The sequence below is a fragment of the Emydura macquarii genome, unplaced genomic scaffold, assembly GCF_026122565.2.
Source record: "Emydura macquarii macquarii isolate MOO-44397 ecotype Brisbane River unplaced genomic scaffold, CSIRO-AGI_Emac_v2 contig_480, whole genome shotgun sequence".
Classification (NCBI taxonomy): Eukaryota; Metazoa; Chordata; order Testudines; family Chelidae; genus Emydura; species Emydura macquarii.
In genome coordinates this window covers 14299914-14317447 of record NW_027130617.1, presented here as the reverse complement: position 1 = coordinate 14317447, position 17534 = coordinate 14299914, and the positions used below count along the sequence as shown (strand labels likewise).

At 38.9% G+C, this 17534-nt stretch overlaps 1 protein-coding gene across 1 annotated transcript in view; it reads right to left on the bottom strand.

The window, feature by feature from the left end:
- Nucleotides 1-542: 542 nt before the first annotated feature.
- Nucleotides 543-17534, bottom strand: part of TTLL7 (tubulin tyrosine ligase like 7) — a 71850-nt gene continuing 54858 nt past the window's right edge. Inside the window, exons 18-21 of the mRNA XM_067538266.1 lie at nucleotides 17019-17099; nucleotides 11795-11955; nucleotides 5327-5500; nucleotides 543-1331 (exon numbers count right to left, since the gene is read on the bottom strand). Of these exons, the coding sequence (XP_067394367.1) occupies nucleotides 1211-1331; nucleotides 5327-5500; nucleotides 11795-11955; nucleotides 17019-17099 (537 nt within the window). The 3' untranslated portion in view covers nucleotides 543-1210. The remainder of the gene's footprint in view (nucleotides 1332-5326; nucleotides 5501-11794; nucleotides 11956-17018; nucleotides 17100-17534) is intronic.

Below are 17534 nucleotides of genomic sequence, written 5' to 3'. Positions count from 1 at the left end.
CCACTTTCACCAGCGAGTGAACAGGCATTTGACTGGTAAACAGGAACAAGGCAGTTCATTTGATTACAAACTAAATTCATTATTTGATGGGACAAACGTGGATATCGAGAGACTCTTAAATTATGTTTCTTGACCACACTTCAGATCAGCTCTGCCTTCAGGATCTGGCTCATAGCCATATCAAGTTCTTATTGTGTCTGTCATTCAGCCAAGTCTGCAAAGCTGAATCTGAGTAACAGAAATCTAATTAATTATATCTTCAACCATTTTCTTAGGGTTTCAGCAAGTCTAGAAATACTGTCCATTAGAGTATACATTCTACAATATATAATGCACCCCACAATGAAAACCAAACCAAACCATTTTAGGGTTTAGAGAGGATACTGGGGACGGCAGTAATTCTGAAAAAAATATCAGCTTTATCACTTGTACAGCAGAACAGTAGAAAATATGCATGGCTCCTTTATGAGTTGTAGGTTACTGCTTGGTTCCAAATGAAACTGAAAGGCACAAGACACAAGATGGATGAAGTAAGATCTGGCAATAACCTTTGCCTTTTGTTTTATGACTAGTATCTAGTTGGATCCTATTTGCCAGAACTGGTATTTTTGAATATTTACCCTCTGGGTTGTCTTCATTTAGACTAAAAGATACTTTTTGTCCTTACTGAAAAACAACATTATTACATATACCTTGTAATTTCATAGGAGAAATACAAACATGTCTGTATATTAGATTTTCTTTTACAATTTTTTAAAATGTGCTATAGAAATGATCAGACTACTTGTATTTAATAACTATTACTGTTCTACAACAGGGCTTTTATCATCTATGAGAGAACAAACAGTATGATTTACAATAAATATATTTCAAGTTAAAAGATATTGCAACTATAAAATAATTTAACACTGTAATAGGATCTCCAAAATTAATTCCATTTTATATATTGCAGCAAAAATAACATTTCTAGTAGGAAGGAATTACTTATAAACCTAGCAAGATCTAGACATTCACATATTTGTGTAAACAGCTTAACAAGGTTTATTACATTTCCAGAAAGGTTATGCTTTTACAGTAGGATTTCAGCTAAATTATATTTTATGTACTGTAGCAAATATATAGCAGTGCTTATATTCAGCTCCCTCACAAATTTAAATAGGAAAAAAATGGAATGCCATGATTTATCAAGCATGGTACCCTTCTCTTTGTTTCACAAGTGGCTGTACCTGGGTGTAAACAAAACGTTAGAACGAGGCATTCCAGATGAAGTGCAGATAAAGTTGGAGGATGATGTTTTCATGATGAACTGTGAGGGTCCTGGCAGTAAATACCTAAAAATGATTTTTTTTAAAAAAAGTGGAATTTAGCTGAAAAGGTAACATTCAAGGGCAAAGGAGTTAGTCATTTATGTGCCACATGTTATAATCTTGGTATGTCAGACTTTATGTACATTCACACACTGAGTATTGTGTGACAAGCCTTTGTCTCAGACAACAAAGGAAATGGTTTAATAAGTAATAATAATAATAATAATAATAAATGAGTGCAACCTGTAGGTAGCCATAGCAAAACTGCAGCCTACTTTGGGTCAAACATTTTGCCATTGATTTATTGTAATGCTAAAGAGGTTAAATGCTTGCAATGACCAGTCCTTTATAGAAAAAAAAGATCAGTCACTTATCCAAAACTATTTTTAACCTTTCACCCAAAGACTTAAATTAGAATAATATCATTTTACCCAGATTAAAAATGGGTTAAAAACTGAGATACCAAGAGGTTAACTGACTTGTAAAAAGTGAAACAGCTAGTCAGTGGCAAAGCCAGGCAAAAAGCATGGAGTTTTGAATCCCAGTTTTCCACTCTAATCATTGGACTATCCCTAGTTGTTTTAAATATAGACATGCCATCACCACCATCCAAGTAATGCAAACACCCAGGATTTCTGCAATCTACTAACTCATCATTAATCAGTGTCTCAATTATTTATTTAAAAATCAGATTCTCTCTAAAATATATTTCAGACAATACTACAAAGATTGATTCATCCTCAGTTGTCTAGTATTCATTTTTAAATCGTTTCTTATTACCAGTTCCTATAATTATTTGAATAAGTCATTAGATGAGCACAAAAAACCTATACAAAATAACATCCGCGTTAAATCAAAATTTCATGAGTGATGTGCAATGTTAGAACAGATTACATACACCACAGATTATATAATGTATTGTTTAAAAAGTGTAGCACCATTCTAGGGAATCGTATTGATTAATGCCGATAGAGTGCATTGAAGAGTTATGAGAATTAATCCTACTAATCACAAGGAGAGGGGCAATGTCATGATTGTTAAGGGGAAACATCTGCTATATAAAAAAGTGTAAATGTTTGGTTTGTTGAAGACCAGAGAAAGGCCATTATTGCCAAAGGCTAAATAATTTGCTACAAAGAGATCTTAGGGGTTACAGAGCACCTTTTGCACTGAGGTGCTCAGTGTTTCCTAGGATTTAGCCCTATGACACCTTGACAGTGGAGCAAGAACATCTGAGCAGTTCTGATGAAGTCTGAGATGTGACATCTATGCTTGTTTGGAAAAAGTTTAAGGATCTAACCATCAGGAGGAGTCAGGGTGGGGATGATCACATTTCTTCAAATTTCTTTTAGAAAATAATTTTATAAGGATTCAAAAGATTAGAGGGGTTTAAAAAAAAAAAGAAAGAAAGAAAAAAAGGTGTGTGTTATGAGATTTGAGTATCCTGACTGGAAAAGAAGTCTGGCTGTGTTTTCACAGCATTTTTACTTTTATTTTTAAGGTTTGTGAAGAAAACATAATTGATCATTTACCTTGCTAGTCCCACTAATGTCTGATAACAGAGCACTGGGACTACTGAACTGAACAGTGAAAATTATTTTTGATATATGTTTAACAATTTCTGAGCTTGTTCTGTGCAATAAAGTTAAAATAATGACTGGTTTTCCATCAGGAACAGTATCACTGGGAATTAGACATACGGTAATCTGTAAAGCGCCCAAAATGTACAAATAGCCAATTGCAACTGGAACGTTTCTGACAAAGCTGCCAAAAAAGCGCACATAAATGTAGCCTAAAAATAGTTTCCCTCTCAAGAAAGCCCAATAGAGCTATACAAATGAAACTTTACAGAGTTCTGAAAAAAAATGAGACTACTGCATGCCAAAGCTAGCTTTAAATCACACTCTGCCCATATGCTGCAGTTTACAGGGTCTTACTCCTACTGTAACACAGTAATAGTCAACAAAAAGATGATTAGCAGTGAAAATCTTTCATATAATTTCCTTATAGCTTAGAAATACGAACCGAGGTGCAACTTGAAATTGTGTAGCAGTTATTCTTAAGGGAAATGACTTCATTGTTACCTTGTACATATTATGACTGGCCGGACAAATATATGCAAACCCAGCTGATATAAAAGGGTTTCTTTCCCATAAAGAAAATAGGAAGCTTCTTCTTTAAGCCAGAAAATAATGGTTAGCATAGCCATAATATAAATGTAGTATTTGTTGAGATCAACACAAACTGGTTATAGCTTTTAATCAAAGTTATCCTGACAGCTGCACCGCTAACGATGTAAAAGTTGCTTTGTTGTAGTTGCTATGCAGTTATCTAAAATAGAGGGCCTGATTCTGCTCATGTTTGACATCCATGACTAAACTTCCATTGGATTTGAATAGAGTCACAGAAAGTGGAGATGGAGAAATCCTATCAGGTCATCCTTCCCACTTCTTTGCCAAAGCAGGCCTGTTAGCTATGCAATACACAAGAGTGATTTGATTGGTCTGAACAGTGATGGTTGGTTTTTGATGAAAAAATTTCTCTTAACTATTAACAGTGGAAGAAAGAATAACTTTAAGTTTGATCTGTTTTGCCTTTATCAGTCCAAATGATTGTACCACTCTACTGTTATAAGCTCATTTGTATATCAATATTGCATATGGTTCATTCTGTGGCTAAATTACCTCTACTTTTGCTGTGACCAATCAACTTCTGTTTCCAGCTGGTATTAAATTATGTTAGAGCCCCTGAAACATTCACATGACAACAGCAGAAAGTTTAATATATCAAATAATTAGTTTGAGACATGTTGCTTAAACAATTAATTCATACAGTAGGGATAACTGATAATATATATTGGGTCTATTTTCTGCAGGAGATTCTAAACGTAGTAGCTTTTTTAATGAATAAACACTGCCCTTGCAGAGACCTGTACAACTTTTAAAATGAACAGATCATTTGTAGGTTTATGTACTGAATGATCCAAATTGCTAGGGTAAGAGAAGCAGTCAGTACATAAATTTGAAACTTATCTTTAATTTGCCATTTCAGGACCATTAACTCAGAGATCACTGGCTCACCGCTCCTAGTGATGTTTCAGTAAGCCTCAGTATGCTGACAATATTATGACTCTGCGGAAGAACTGACCCAGCCTATGGAGAATCAGGTAAGTGCCAAAATATTTGTTTTACTATATTGTGCTGTTTGCAAGGTTTTGACAAAACGTTTATACCCTTTGGGATATACAAGAATAAAAACTTTTACGTCTGCATTTTTTAGAAGTCAACTTTGCAAAACTGTGCAACACAGTAAGTCAGATGGCACCACACTGACCATGGGCTGCAGCTATGGTTGTGAAGCCAGCAGAAGTGCCATGTTAGGGCACTTCTAGGAATCAATTACTCTGAGTAATTTGAGAAAAGGAAGAAAGGCAAGTTTCAATACAGTTAAGTACAGAATGCCTTTCTTGCCCTGGCTTTTAGTAAGTTAGTTTTAAATAAAATGAGTATAGTAAGTCCCCTCCTAACCCTGGAAGGATAATTCCTGTTGCATCACTATCACACTATAGAAATCATAATGACAGGAAATGTGGTTGGAAGGAAATGCTTGTCCTGAACTAGTTCTGTTGCTTTTTCAAAGGCCTAGAGCAGGGGTGGCCAACCTGCGGCTCATGAGCCGCATGCGGCTCTTTCCTCATACAAATGCCACTCGCAAATCTTTGCATGCTGCTCTTTGCTCTTTGAAATTGACAAGCTTTCTGGCAAGGGCAAGAGAGGAGCAGAAACTGAAAAGTGAAATTGACAAGCTGCCCCCTAAATTGAGGGATCAGCAGGGGGAGGGTAAGAGACAAGGGGAAACTGAAAAGGTAAATGTGGCTCTTTGTGGCTCTTTGCGGCTCTTCGTCTCTGACTGGTTGGCCACCCCTGGCCTAGAGGTAAGTATATGTATTAATTTAAAATCTGGTCATACATTCCAATATTTGTCTCATAATTAGAGTTTAGAAATATGAAAGTATATACCTTGTATCATGCCAGTCGGGGCTAATTCCAGTAAGAGATCCTCTTGAATCTGTTGAATATTTGTAAGCCACTAGCAGGCAATGTTTACAAAGCTGTACAATTCGTTGACAACACTGGAGTTGTTCAGGAGTCACCACCTCTGTCCTTTTACTGAATATGGTCTCCCAAGAACTTCTGTTGGCATGGAAACAGACATGACCTCATGTTTTCTGTTATAAATGGCAATCTAAAAGCTTTACTACTGTAAATCAGATTTAGTAGTAGAGGAGTAAGAGAAGCAAAGCATAAACTTGCCTGTTTACAGAAAAGGCCTATGCTATTTAACCCATATACTGATAGATGGTGGGAATATCAAATACAAATTAAGAAGTTAATCTTCATATTTCAAAATGCTCACAACCTATTTTTCATTCAGGATGTTCCCTAAAGCATTTATAGGACCATTGTTTAGGTTTAGCATATAAAGATTTACTGCCATAGAATTTTAAATGGTGTTCTACAACATACACAAAATGCTGATTTATTTTTAACAAGCTACTATCTGAATAGTTTCTGATGTGATGCCAAATTAATAAATGAAAGTATTACCATGCTATATAGTCATGATCGGGAGTCCATGATATTAATTATGAAGAGAATAGCAAATGATACATGACAGTTGAATATAAAATGTTCAAAATAGTGTGCTGTTTCACATCTCCAAAAAATAGATAAATGGAAGGATTTCATATTTCATTTCTCTACCAGAACTATTCAAAAGTCCTGGGAGGGGCATTTATCAGTCTAGACCATTAGTACATTGCCTTAACTAGGCAGGGGAGATGGCTCTTTCAAGTCAGAGAAGTATAATTAAAACCTTTTCAATGAGTGTCTGGTAAATTTTCCCCTCTGAAATAACCAAACACCAGGTACTTATGTTTCCATTAACATTTTGTTTCCAAAAAGGTTTAGTCCCTTCAGTTTTCAGTGCACAAAGTTTTAAGGCTACCACACTAGTGTAACTAGGTGCATTTTACAACAACACAGAGCAATGCCGTGCACAGAACTCACTAAGCATTTGTGTTCGTTAACAACTTACTTTTGCTCCAGTATTCAGATATGAATGAACACAGAGGGGTGTGTGTGGTTCCCCCTCCCCTCCCAAAGGCAAATCCCTTTCCCTATCAAAATATAAAAGCTGGTACGATGGCTTAGATGGCTCGCAAACTTGGGTTTGATTCTTTTTTTCAATGAAACAATCATTTCATACAGTAAGGGAGCAGAGGGATGAGGGGGTTCTTTGCATCCCTCCTCCAGGTTCTGATGTCAATGGTAGGGAATTTTTTCCCCCCAAAGACTTCAATGGGGCCAGGATTTTATCCCCCGTGTAGGGGTTTTGAGAGAGAGTCATAAAATAGGATGTCTATTTTGGCTTAGTGAGATTTGATGTTGTATCAGTGCATGAACAGGAAATATGACAAGTAAAATCTGAAGTAGTTTTGGATATATCTACTTTGCTTTTAGGCATGGATCACCACCCCGGAAAGGGGATACAGGAAGACAACAAATGAAATGCCATCCTGAAGTATGCAATATTCTAAATAATGTGTGACCCTTTTTTGAAACTTGATTTTTAATCAAACTGGTACTATCACTTTCCTAGTACTCCACTTGATTTTGTGCAGGTTAAAGTAAATTTATTATTAGTTAATTAGCTACATCTAGATAATACTATACAGATACCATATATTAATGCACAAGTGTTTTTGTGTATCTGTTAAAGTTAGTTTACACCTAATAAAACTAACACAAAACCTAAACAGCAAGGGAACAAAGAGTTAATTAAGATTGCTAACAATAAATATCCTCTATTCCTTCCCCAGAGAGAGACACTTTACCACTAGCCCAACCACCATACACCACAGAGAATGCACCACAACTTTAACTCTGTCCTGCTAGGCATATCAGCATCTTCTTCCCCAAATTTCATCCACCCACCTCTACCACAAACACACCAAACTTCCCTCCCCCAGTATCCCTTCTTTTCAATTCTATAAAACTGCACACACCCTGCAGGGGCAGAGTTAAGGCTCTGGTGTGTTCTCTTTAGTGTATGTTGATTGAGCTATTGGTGAAGTATGTCTCTAGCTGGAGAAAACAGAGGATATGTACTGTTGACAGCCATAACTTTTTATTTCCTTGCTTTGTAGGTTTTGTATTCGGTATATTACATGTACAGCAACCTCAACAGACCCACACCAGAGTCTGTGTGTATTAGTTATCCTTTCTAAAAAAACAAGGTGTCTGACAAAGCAATAACTCCTTTAACAAGGAACAGGAATTTTGTCAGAATTCAGCTCCACTCCTGAGCCAGCTGGGCTCCACTGACAAAGGCACTGTTCTGTGGGAAAGGAGCTGTTGCTATATCAAAGATCCTGTTCTTCATGGATTTGTTCAACAGGCTGCAGAGCTGACTCAGCTTAACAACAGAGCTGAACTTTTGAACAAAAAACATTTTTGTGGAAAAAAAATTGATTTCTGAAAACAAAAATCGCCACAAATTGAGGCTTCCAAAACAGCATAATAAAAAGCAAGAGGGGCTCAAAATCACCTACATCTTGTTTAAAGCAATGCTACGTGTAATACTATATAACACTAAATATTAAGAAAGTATTGAATCAGAAGTCCAGAAATTAAGACTGGGGACATATACCCCTTTACCATTACACCGGCCCATGTCCACTGCACTGTAGGTGTGTGCATCTGTCCCATGCACCAGTGCCAGACAGTTTTTCCACAGGGGCAGCACCACCTTCAAGTGAGTACCTCATGCTCTGAAGTGAGAGTATAAGGGGTGGAGCAGTCCCATGCCTCCTTCAGTTACTTTGCACCAGAAGTTTATGGCAGAGTCCGATGCACTGCGGAGGGAGGACATGTAGTGTAATGGACATACGCAACACAGCTCTTAGAACAAGTTATGGGAAGATGACTGTTTTTCCTTCTTCGAGTGCTTGCATATGTCCATTATACTGTCGGTGACTTCCAGGCTGATAACCGAGGCAGCAGGACTCAGAACCTCATTGGAAGATGGACTGTAGGACCACTTTACTTACATCAGCTTCTTCCCTTGATGCTTCCAACAGTGCATAGTGTCCAATGAATGAATGGAAAACCATTTCCCTGCCGTGCAGATCTCCATAATCCACAAATGCTGCAGAGGTCACATGTGCTCTGGTCGAGTGTGCTGTGAGTTTATCAGAAGCATTATCCCTTTGGCAGTATAACACATTGTGATGCAGCTGGTAATTTATGTAGTGAGTCTGAGATCTGATTAGATGACCTTTCACATGCTCCACGTAAGAAACAAAGGGTGGTGAAAAAGGTCAAAAGGGCTTTGTCCTATGCAGGTAATAAACCAATGCTCGACAGACATCGAGTGTGTGGAACCTTTGCTTGTTCTTGTAAGTCTGAGGCTTTGGGAAGAAAACAGACAGGTAGAAATCAGATACCACCTTTGAGAGAAACTTAGGGTATGGTCTATGCTGAACTTTGTCCTCGTAGATAACTGTGTATGGCAGATCAGTGACCAATGCATTCAGTTCTCCTATCCTTCTAGCAAAGGTGATGACCACTAAGAAAGCTACCTTCACTGACAAGTATAGAAGCAAGTACGAAGATAAAGCCTCAAAAGGAGGGTCCAAAAGAGCAGACAACATCAAATTCAAATCCCAGAAAGGTGCTGGGTGCCTGATAGGTGGAAATATCTATCTTTCAGGAAGCTGGTTGTGATAGCGTGAGTGAAAATAGTCTTACCATTTATGCAAGGCTGAAACACTGAGATGGCTGCCAGATATACCCTAATGGAGCTGTGGGCTAAACCTGACTCCTTAGGGGGGAAAAAGATTCAAGCAATTCTGGATTGAAATGGAGATTCATTAAGGGAGACAGCCCAGACAGAGAAATACATCCACTTATTCACATAGCCAGCTCCTGTGGAAGGTTTTCTGATGTTAAGAACACTTTCTGGATGGCTGTTGAACAATGTGCCTCCTCTGCACTCAATCACTTACAAACCATGTCATAAGGTGCAGCACTTGATTCCGGTGCAGCACCTGGCCATGGCTCTGCATTATAAAGTCTCTGGTTATTGGTACCAGCAAAGGACAGTTTGTGGAGGTCTGAATACCCAGTTGTCTCAGCTAGACTGAACTATAAGGATTATAGATTCATAGAAGTATAGGACTGGAAGGCACCTCAGTAGGTGCACTCAAGGCAGTACTAAGTAATAACTAGACCATTCCTGACAGGTGTTTCTCTAACCTAGTCTTAAAAACCTCCAATGATCATTCTAACATGATCTCCTATGAGCTTGAGAATGACACTGGGATTGAGGGCTGACTGAGATCTCAATCTACATTGTGGACGCAGTACTGCGGGAAGCATGGCTGGTTTCCTAGCTGCTGTACCATGCAGAGTGGAGGGGCTGGTACTGGCCTTGGACAGGAGGCAGCTGTGTTGCAGCTGAAGAGGTAAGCCAATCTCGATGATCTCTGGGAAGGCACTAGAGTCAACAGCTCAAGTATGTCCACATGAGCCAATAGTGGGTAGCGATGGGTCAAAGGCCGCTCTCTGCCACTGGTCCTGGACACTTCAGTAGAGGAGTCCCATACTTTGGACTTCAAAGAGCTCAGTGCAAACTGTTCCCTTGAGTTTCTGAGGTCTGAACTACTCTGAAGTCCCGGACTTTGAAGAAGATAGTCCTGCCGATGGGGATCTCCTCCTGCTGTGGGAAAGGTAATAGAGCACTTTGGGAAAGAGTTGCCCAAGAACTTCCCTTCAATCACTGAGGGGGTTGTGATGCCAGGCTAAAAGCAACCTCCAAGGTGTTCTAACAGAGATGCTCCTGCCTCAGCTTTTTTGAGATGGTTTTGAAACCATGACAAATGGAGCACTTGTCTCTAATGAGTCCCTCATCTAAGCACTTGAGACAGTGTGAATGACGGTCCCTCCCAGGCATAGTCTGTCTGCAGCGCATGCAGGGTTTGAACCCTGGGAATCTTGGCATAGGCTCCCCAGCTATCAGGCGGGGACCAAAGACCCTCAACACTAGAAAAAAACCTGAAAAATTCTAAAATAAAATTAAATAAAAAAATATTTTTAAAAACAGGAGGTGGAAAAAGGTATCACTAGGAATAATGCTTAGGTTTTGCTCACACACCTACAGTGTAATGGACATATGCACTCACTCAAAGTACAATCAATCATATTATAGGTCAGAGCCACAGCTGGTGTTAACTAACATAGCACCATTAAAGTCAATTGAAATCAATGGAGCTATGCCAATTTGTACCAGCAGAGGATCTCTCACTCTCTGAGACTGTTGTTTTTAATAGCCTGTTTTTCCCATCTCCCTTTTCCTGCTGTTGTGTTGGCTACAGGTAAGATTTCTTATTAAACTTGTACTGTAGTGCATGCATTCTCTACAAGTGACAAATGAGTTCATTCCTTTTGTACATATGAAACCCATCATCACAGTGTGTATATTTGTTGAAGCTTGTTTTCAATAAATCTCTTTTCAATCCTCTTTTACAAGCTAATAAAAAGAATCCCATTACTCACCTTACTCTGTATACTTATGGAGAAACGTATATACTCTCCAATTATGGTACATTCGTATATACATTTTTTTCCATAAGGAAGACTAGGAAAAGGATCTTTGGCATATTTTGCTTTGTTATTTACATAGGACCTGATCACGCAGACCTTTTCTCACATGAACAGTCCTTTGACTTCAGCTGCATGAGTGTAAGGGGTTGGAGAATGGGCTAATTTAATTTTAATAGGGTATCTTGTTTTCCAGTAAGCATCCTTTATTTTCAAGCAAAAGAAACATTTCCTTATCTACCAGTGTCACAATTTCCTACTTTTCACATGCTTACATTGTCTTAATTATTTCAGATATATGGTGAAAAGCAAATATAGTGCAACTCAGAAATTCTGCCGTATTTCTAAAGCACACAACAGAAGCTGAATATTTGTGGTATAAAATGTCAGCAGGACTCTTTGTTGAAGTCTCCTTTTCTTTACTCTAGGAATCAGAGAGATAGGGCTATGATTTTAGTCAGTGGCCAACTAAAGTGAAGATTATGGCACCTAAGTAATTAGCCTGATTTTCAAAAGTGTTGAGCCAGAAGGGTCTCTCAATGAGTGAAATCAATGGGCACTGCATTCAGCACTCTTGAAAAATCAAATCATTTACTTTAGGTACCTTTATAGGGATCTAAGATCCTAATTGTAGGGGCCTATTATGGAAATGCTTGACCTGTGTTAATAGGTAATTGCATGGTATGTTTTTGATTAATGGTTTTTAAAATAGTTCTAGTTATTACAATAATTTTTTTCAATGAAAGTAAACATTAAACCATGCCAGCTCTAACTAGAGCTATGAAGTTATGAAAAGGATTACAATAATAAATATGTTGGGCCTACCCGGAATTACAGAAACAGTTCCACAGGCCTTGGCCATGGCTCCAGAGTAAGCGATTAAACACCCGGTTAAAAATACGGTACAAATGTAAATATTCAACATCAGAAACCCTCCAGACGCGTTGCAGAACAGCACGAACACTTGTCCTCACTATGTCCAAAACCTAGAAAGAATATTTCAAGCAAATCAAAGCACTTCAAATTCCAGGCATATAGAACAAAATCGCCAAATTAAACATCTGCCCTTTCATTGCACAGAAAAAATGATAAGAGATAATCATCATATAGCATCATCACTTCTAAATTTCAAGAAGCTGTTTTCATTTACTTACTCTGTGTTATGGCACTCATCTTCCATCAAAACCATTTTGCAAAAACTGAACAACTTTTTCATTTACATTTGTATTTCCCCACCACCACCATTTCCAGTGGTAGCTAGTAAAAATAATTGTTAAAACAAGTAAAAAGAGAAAAGGAGACAGATGCAGAGAGAGAGAGAGAGAGAGCGCTGATAAGGAGCCTTGTGATTAATACCAACGTAAGCCACACAGAATACTTTAAAATTGATTACCATGTTTAGAATACCATCTACTTCATAAAAGAATGATCCTGAGAGGACCTGAGCACCCAAAGTCTACAATGACGTCAGCATGTTTTGCAGGTCCTTAATACTGCCCACAATAAAACTATAAGAGGCTATTTTAGTAAGACTTTGGCTTTTATGCAGGAAATAGCATATCATATAATTGAAGAAAAATCATCATTAAGAGACATTTGAAAAGAAAATGTTTTTTAAAACGTACTGGACATGTATTGCTAATCTGAATACCGTTTGTGGGGAGAAAGAAGAAAATTGGGAAATTTTTGCACAGTGTATAAATTGGTCTCTCTGTCCAGTATGCATCTTTGCTAGATGTCTAATGTGATTTTTCTTCTGGGCACACATGAACCAGTAGACTGTGAGGCATGAAATAACTCATTAGAATATGATGCCCAATTCTGCCCTCTGATACACCTGTGTAACTGCATTGAATTAAATAAGAGTTGTGTGTGGACATATTAGTGTTATTAAGGCCATTAAGAATTGAGGCACAGAATATGGGCTAATTCATGGCTATTTAGATACTGCCCATAACATGTTTTCTGAAAACATACATGTGACTTAAGTATTATATAGGCCTTGTGCTGACACTCTAAACAGAGGCAAATTTCACCCAAAAAAGCAAATGGCAATACAGCAGACCCTAAAATGCCAATCGCATCACACAGAATAAAGCCTGTTAAAATAAAGTGATTTTCTGAAAGGAGATGCCACCACTGCTTAGCAGATAAGATGGTATCCAAACCCTCAGATACCTGACAAGAGAGCAACCAAGTAGAGAATTTAGCCAGGGGAAGATATTTATGGGATGAAGAGCTTTGTCTTTTTACTACAACAATGGACACTGCTATGGGAGAGTCTTCTGGTTTTGTGCACATGGAGTGCATATAGCCCCACAGTGAACACCCCTAGGGATCAGAACTCAAGGAAGAATTTAAAAACTTTAAGGCATTGCACAAGGGCACAGGGCTTAATGGTACCTCCAACCATCTAGCCCCAACCAAATTAATTTCCCTGTGCAGAATGAGAATGTGCTTTTCTTTCTTATGTTTACATTGTTTTACACCAATAACAAAGCAAATCATCTAGATGTAACAGAACAAGGTGGTGAATAAATTGAACAGTCAAAGCAAGACAGACAGACAGTGTGCCATCAATAGAAACAGAAGAAATTGTGCAAACTGAGGTAATCCTTACATCACTGTTCTACCTTACAGATTATGGCCAGGTACTGATGTTTGTATTTATCCAAAGCAAGGCTGGAGAAATCATGAAGAAAAGATATATCTGTTGGGGATGGACCTTCTGAAAACCTAGCATATTTGGCAGATATTTCTTTCCTGTATTCTAGAACTTCCTAATAATCCCAGGGCATATGCCAGAGAGCCCGAGTTTCTGTTTTAAAACTTCATACAGTTGCAGAGCTGTTTTTGAACTACATAATTATACTTTCAGAAATATTCTCTAACACTCATTCCTTTTCTGCTTTTGCCCCCCCCCCCAGCCCCACCCCACTAGAATATAAAACACTCTGCTTTCAGATCCGCTAAAGCTTTGCACTCATGTGTCACATTTGGAAATCCTTAGCTGCAATGTCAATCTCCAAGGTAAGCCATTTGTATAACTACTTCCCTAAGAATAACTATCTGATTGCTCGAAGGGCTTGAGGTTAAAAAGGTACAGAAACTTAGGGCAAATTACTTCCAATGCTGCCAAAATATCAAGAGCACACCAATGCTTCAGGTAGCATTAGTCTCCTGAGTTATCAAAGATGTCTTCACAAGAAGAAAGAAATCCACATTTTCAGTACTGCAGTTTTATATTAATAATGATCTAGTATCTTATCCTGACATACTGTACATGCCCTGTGTGCCATATAAGTGTCGGTCAAAGAAAGCACAGGACCCGCTAGTGTCCTATGCTCTTTTAAAACACCATTTACAGGAGAAACACCAGCTGGAGCAATAAAGCAAAAGCTAAAATTAAACTGGATGGCTAAAAGCCTGAATCTCCTATAGTAGAAGAAAAAAACTGGGCAATTGAAAACTGTAGTCAATGAAACAGTATTCCCAGTCTGAGACACCTGATAATTGGAGAGGTGGCATCATATCAGGTCTAAGCACCATTTTTCCTCCCCGCTTGCCCCACAAGAGGCGGTTGTTCCTTCTGCCAGTGTATCCCCTCATGGAGATTCCTTCCCATTCCTTTATTGGAGGGATAACCCTGTTGGAATAGGTGAAAGAGAATCCCCAAGGTTCTGTGCAGATGACCCGTATCTCTGCTGCAGTTCTGACCCCCACCAGACCTCCTCTCCCGCTACTCCTAGCAGCATGGATTCAAAGGATCTATGCGATCAAGGACTCCCCCTAGGTACAGTTGCTCCAGGGACCCTCCCCTCAAAGGAGATCTCCACTGCAGAGAAGACTGCACAGTTTGGGGCCTGTGACTCCATTATCTTTTTCTTGTACACTCCACTGAAGGGAGGATAATGTGCAATCTTGTCATGACCAGGTCATTGGCAGCCAGACCTAATAGTCAGAGCCAGAGTCTGCAGTCATGAGACAGGAGTCAAGCGTTGACTCATTTGGGATACAGGGAGTCAGAGGCAGGAGACAAACTGAAGATCAGAATGACCGACAGAGCAGGTCAGAATACCAGGGAGTCAGAGACAGGAGACAAACGAAGTCAGGAACCAAAAGTCAGATGTCAGGAGTCAAGCCAGGTTGGAATGCCTGAAAAATCAAGCCAGGGAAGCAGGAGCAGGTAGAGGGAAACACAAGGCACACAGACACAGTTCAGAACAGGATGGAGCCCAGTTGTTTGGACAGCTTTCTGTTCCTGCTGCTCTCTTAAATAGGGCCAGTGGGCCAATTAGCCACTCTGGGACTCTGCAAATTGGACCTCAGGGATAGAGGGGCTGGGCTTTGTGGGTCTCAGGTAAACTATTGCTAGCAGGCTGCAAGGTGGAGGGTTGGAATGTGGCTGCTCCCATGAATTTTGCGGGCCCAGGTTTGAGACCCATGGATCATGACTAATCTACCCGCTCTTCCGATAACCCACCACTACAAATGTGTAGATCCCTGGAACTGCAAAAAGGCCTACAGGGGTTTGGTGAAAGATAGGGAAGACTGCTGCTGAGGAGGGAGTAGGTCTATGCACCTGGATCTCAAGGTATTGACCCTTCCCACTGCATTACAAACATGTAAAAGATAACCACTAGCAAAGGGTACTAATTAGCAGAAGAACCAGTAGCTGTCAAATAATAAAATAATTCAGTCTCAACCAAGGGTGACTGCCGCTACCACCAATACATGCAGGCTATACATTTTTTAAAAATCTCTGCAGAAATGTGGTTTTATGTTGCCACTTTATATCATTCCAAAAGACCTTCGCAGCTAACCAGCGTTATCAAGTTCTTATCTTGTCTGTGTCTCTAATATAGGTAGGCTAGTTTTATAAAACTGTATGGCTTAATCTTCCATCTGACATAGGAACTTGAGGTCAAATGGTCAATTACATCACATCACAATGGGCAAGTTTTCTTTACGGCATTTTGTCTGTGCCCAATTCCTGGAACACCCACCCACCCCCTATGTTGCTTGCCTTTTCTCATGCACCCACACACACACACCCCTGTTGTTTGCCTGTTCTCATCCACCCAGCACCCCCCCCCCCCCCATTTGTTGCTTGCCAGATCTGTGCCTGGAAAATCCCTCATGAACAAGATTTTCTTTAATAAAGAAACATTTTGAAAAGATGCAAAATTTTATTTTTGAACAGTTATGTCTTGGGTGAAGGAGTGGGGGGAAGGGTTCCTTCAGTCTCTCCAGGGTAGGCTAGGGACCTTAAGTCGACTTAACAGTGGTGACAGTGTGAACGTCGGAGTGCTTAAATCGATATAGGGGACTTTAAATCGACATAAGTCCACAGGGTGAACCAGCCTTCAAAGTGCCAAATTCAGACTCAGTCAACTCAGACACCTGATAGCTATATTTACTTCCTTTTCTTTTGGTGGGTGGGAGAAGAAGTTTGCTTCACAAGCTTCTTTGTACCAGAAGTGACAATTCTCCATGGCTTACTGTTCTGTTTTCTAACAACCAGTTTTTCCATTAGATCACAGTATTACCCCTCCAGCTGGGAGATCTCTCTCTCTCTCCTTCCTCCCTTCCCCTTCTTCCCCCATGTGTTGACTTGCAACCACACATGAGCTGTGCAAGGTATACTCCAAGTAACACCGGACAATATGCATACAATTCTACGCAAAGATACTCAAAAATGGGTACCCAAAATTAGGCACCTCAATCCATATGTAGGCTCCTGAATGAGTAACCTTACTTTCAAGAATGCTGCACATCCAACAACTCTTACTGAAAATTACCTAACTTTAAACACCCGTTTTTGAAAATCTTATCCAATGGCCAGATTCTGACATTAGTTACACTGGTATAAATATGGACTAACACCATTAACTGCAATGGAATTATTCTGTATATATATTGGTGTCACTGACATAAGAATACAGCATGGCCCATATTTGGACATCTCAAACTTCTCTATGACAGTCACTACTAAGCAAATGTTCACTACTTAATATTATTTTCAAAGATTGAAATGTGTATCACTCACCTTTCTTTGCTTTACAGAGTCCAGTTTTATCAGCCAATATGAAGCCACATTTGTTTTATGGTATTTCCAATTATCCATAATCTATATTAATTTAAAAACACAAGATAAAAAATGAACATGTATAAAGAGTGGAATCTGAGATTTTCAGCAAAAATATTATATTGGTAAAATACTTATTTATTTAAAAACAATCTAAACATTTTGTGCAAAAAAAAAATTAATTCTCTATAAGAAATGGAAAAGTGTCTGCAAATTTAGGAAAACAGATACTGATGTTGAGCCAGATCCTGGTCCCTGTTCCACCTGATCATGCCATTCTAGTAGTACACAGCAAAAGCGTGGCAGTGGGCAGAGAGTTCATTATTATATAACCATTGTTTATTCTAGTAAATATGAAGTTTTGTGCTTCAGATAGGTCATTAGGTGTAACTTTAAAATATCCTTCCTAATAATCATATGTCAACAAAAATGTATTTTCATTTTTTCTTTACTTATATCTAAGTATTAATGAACTGT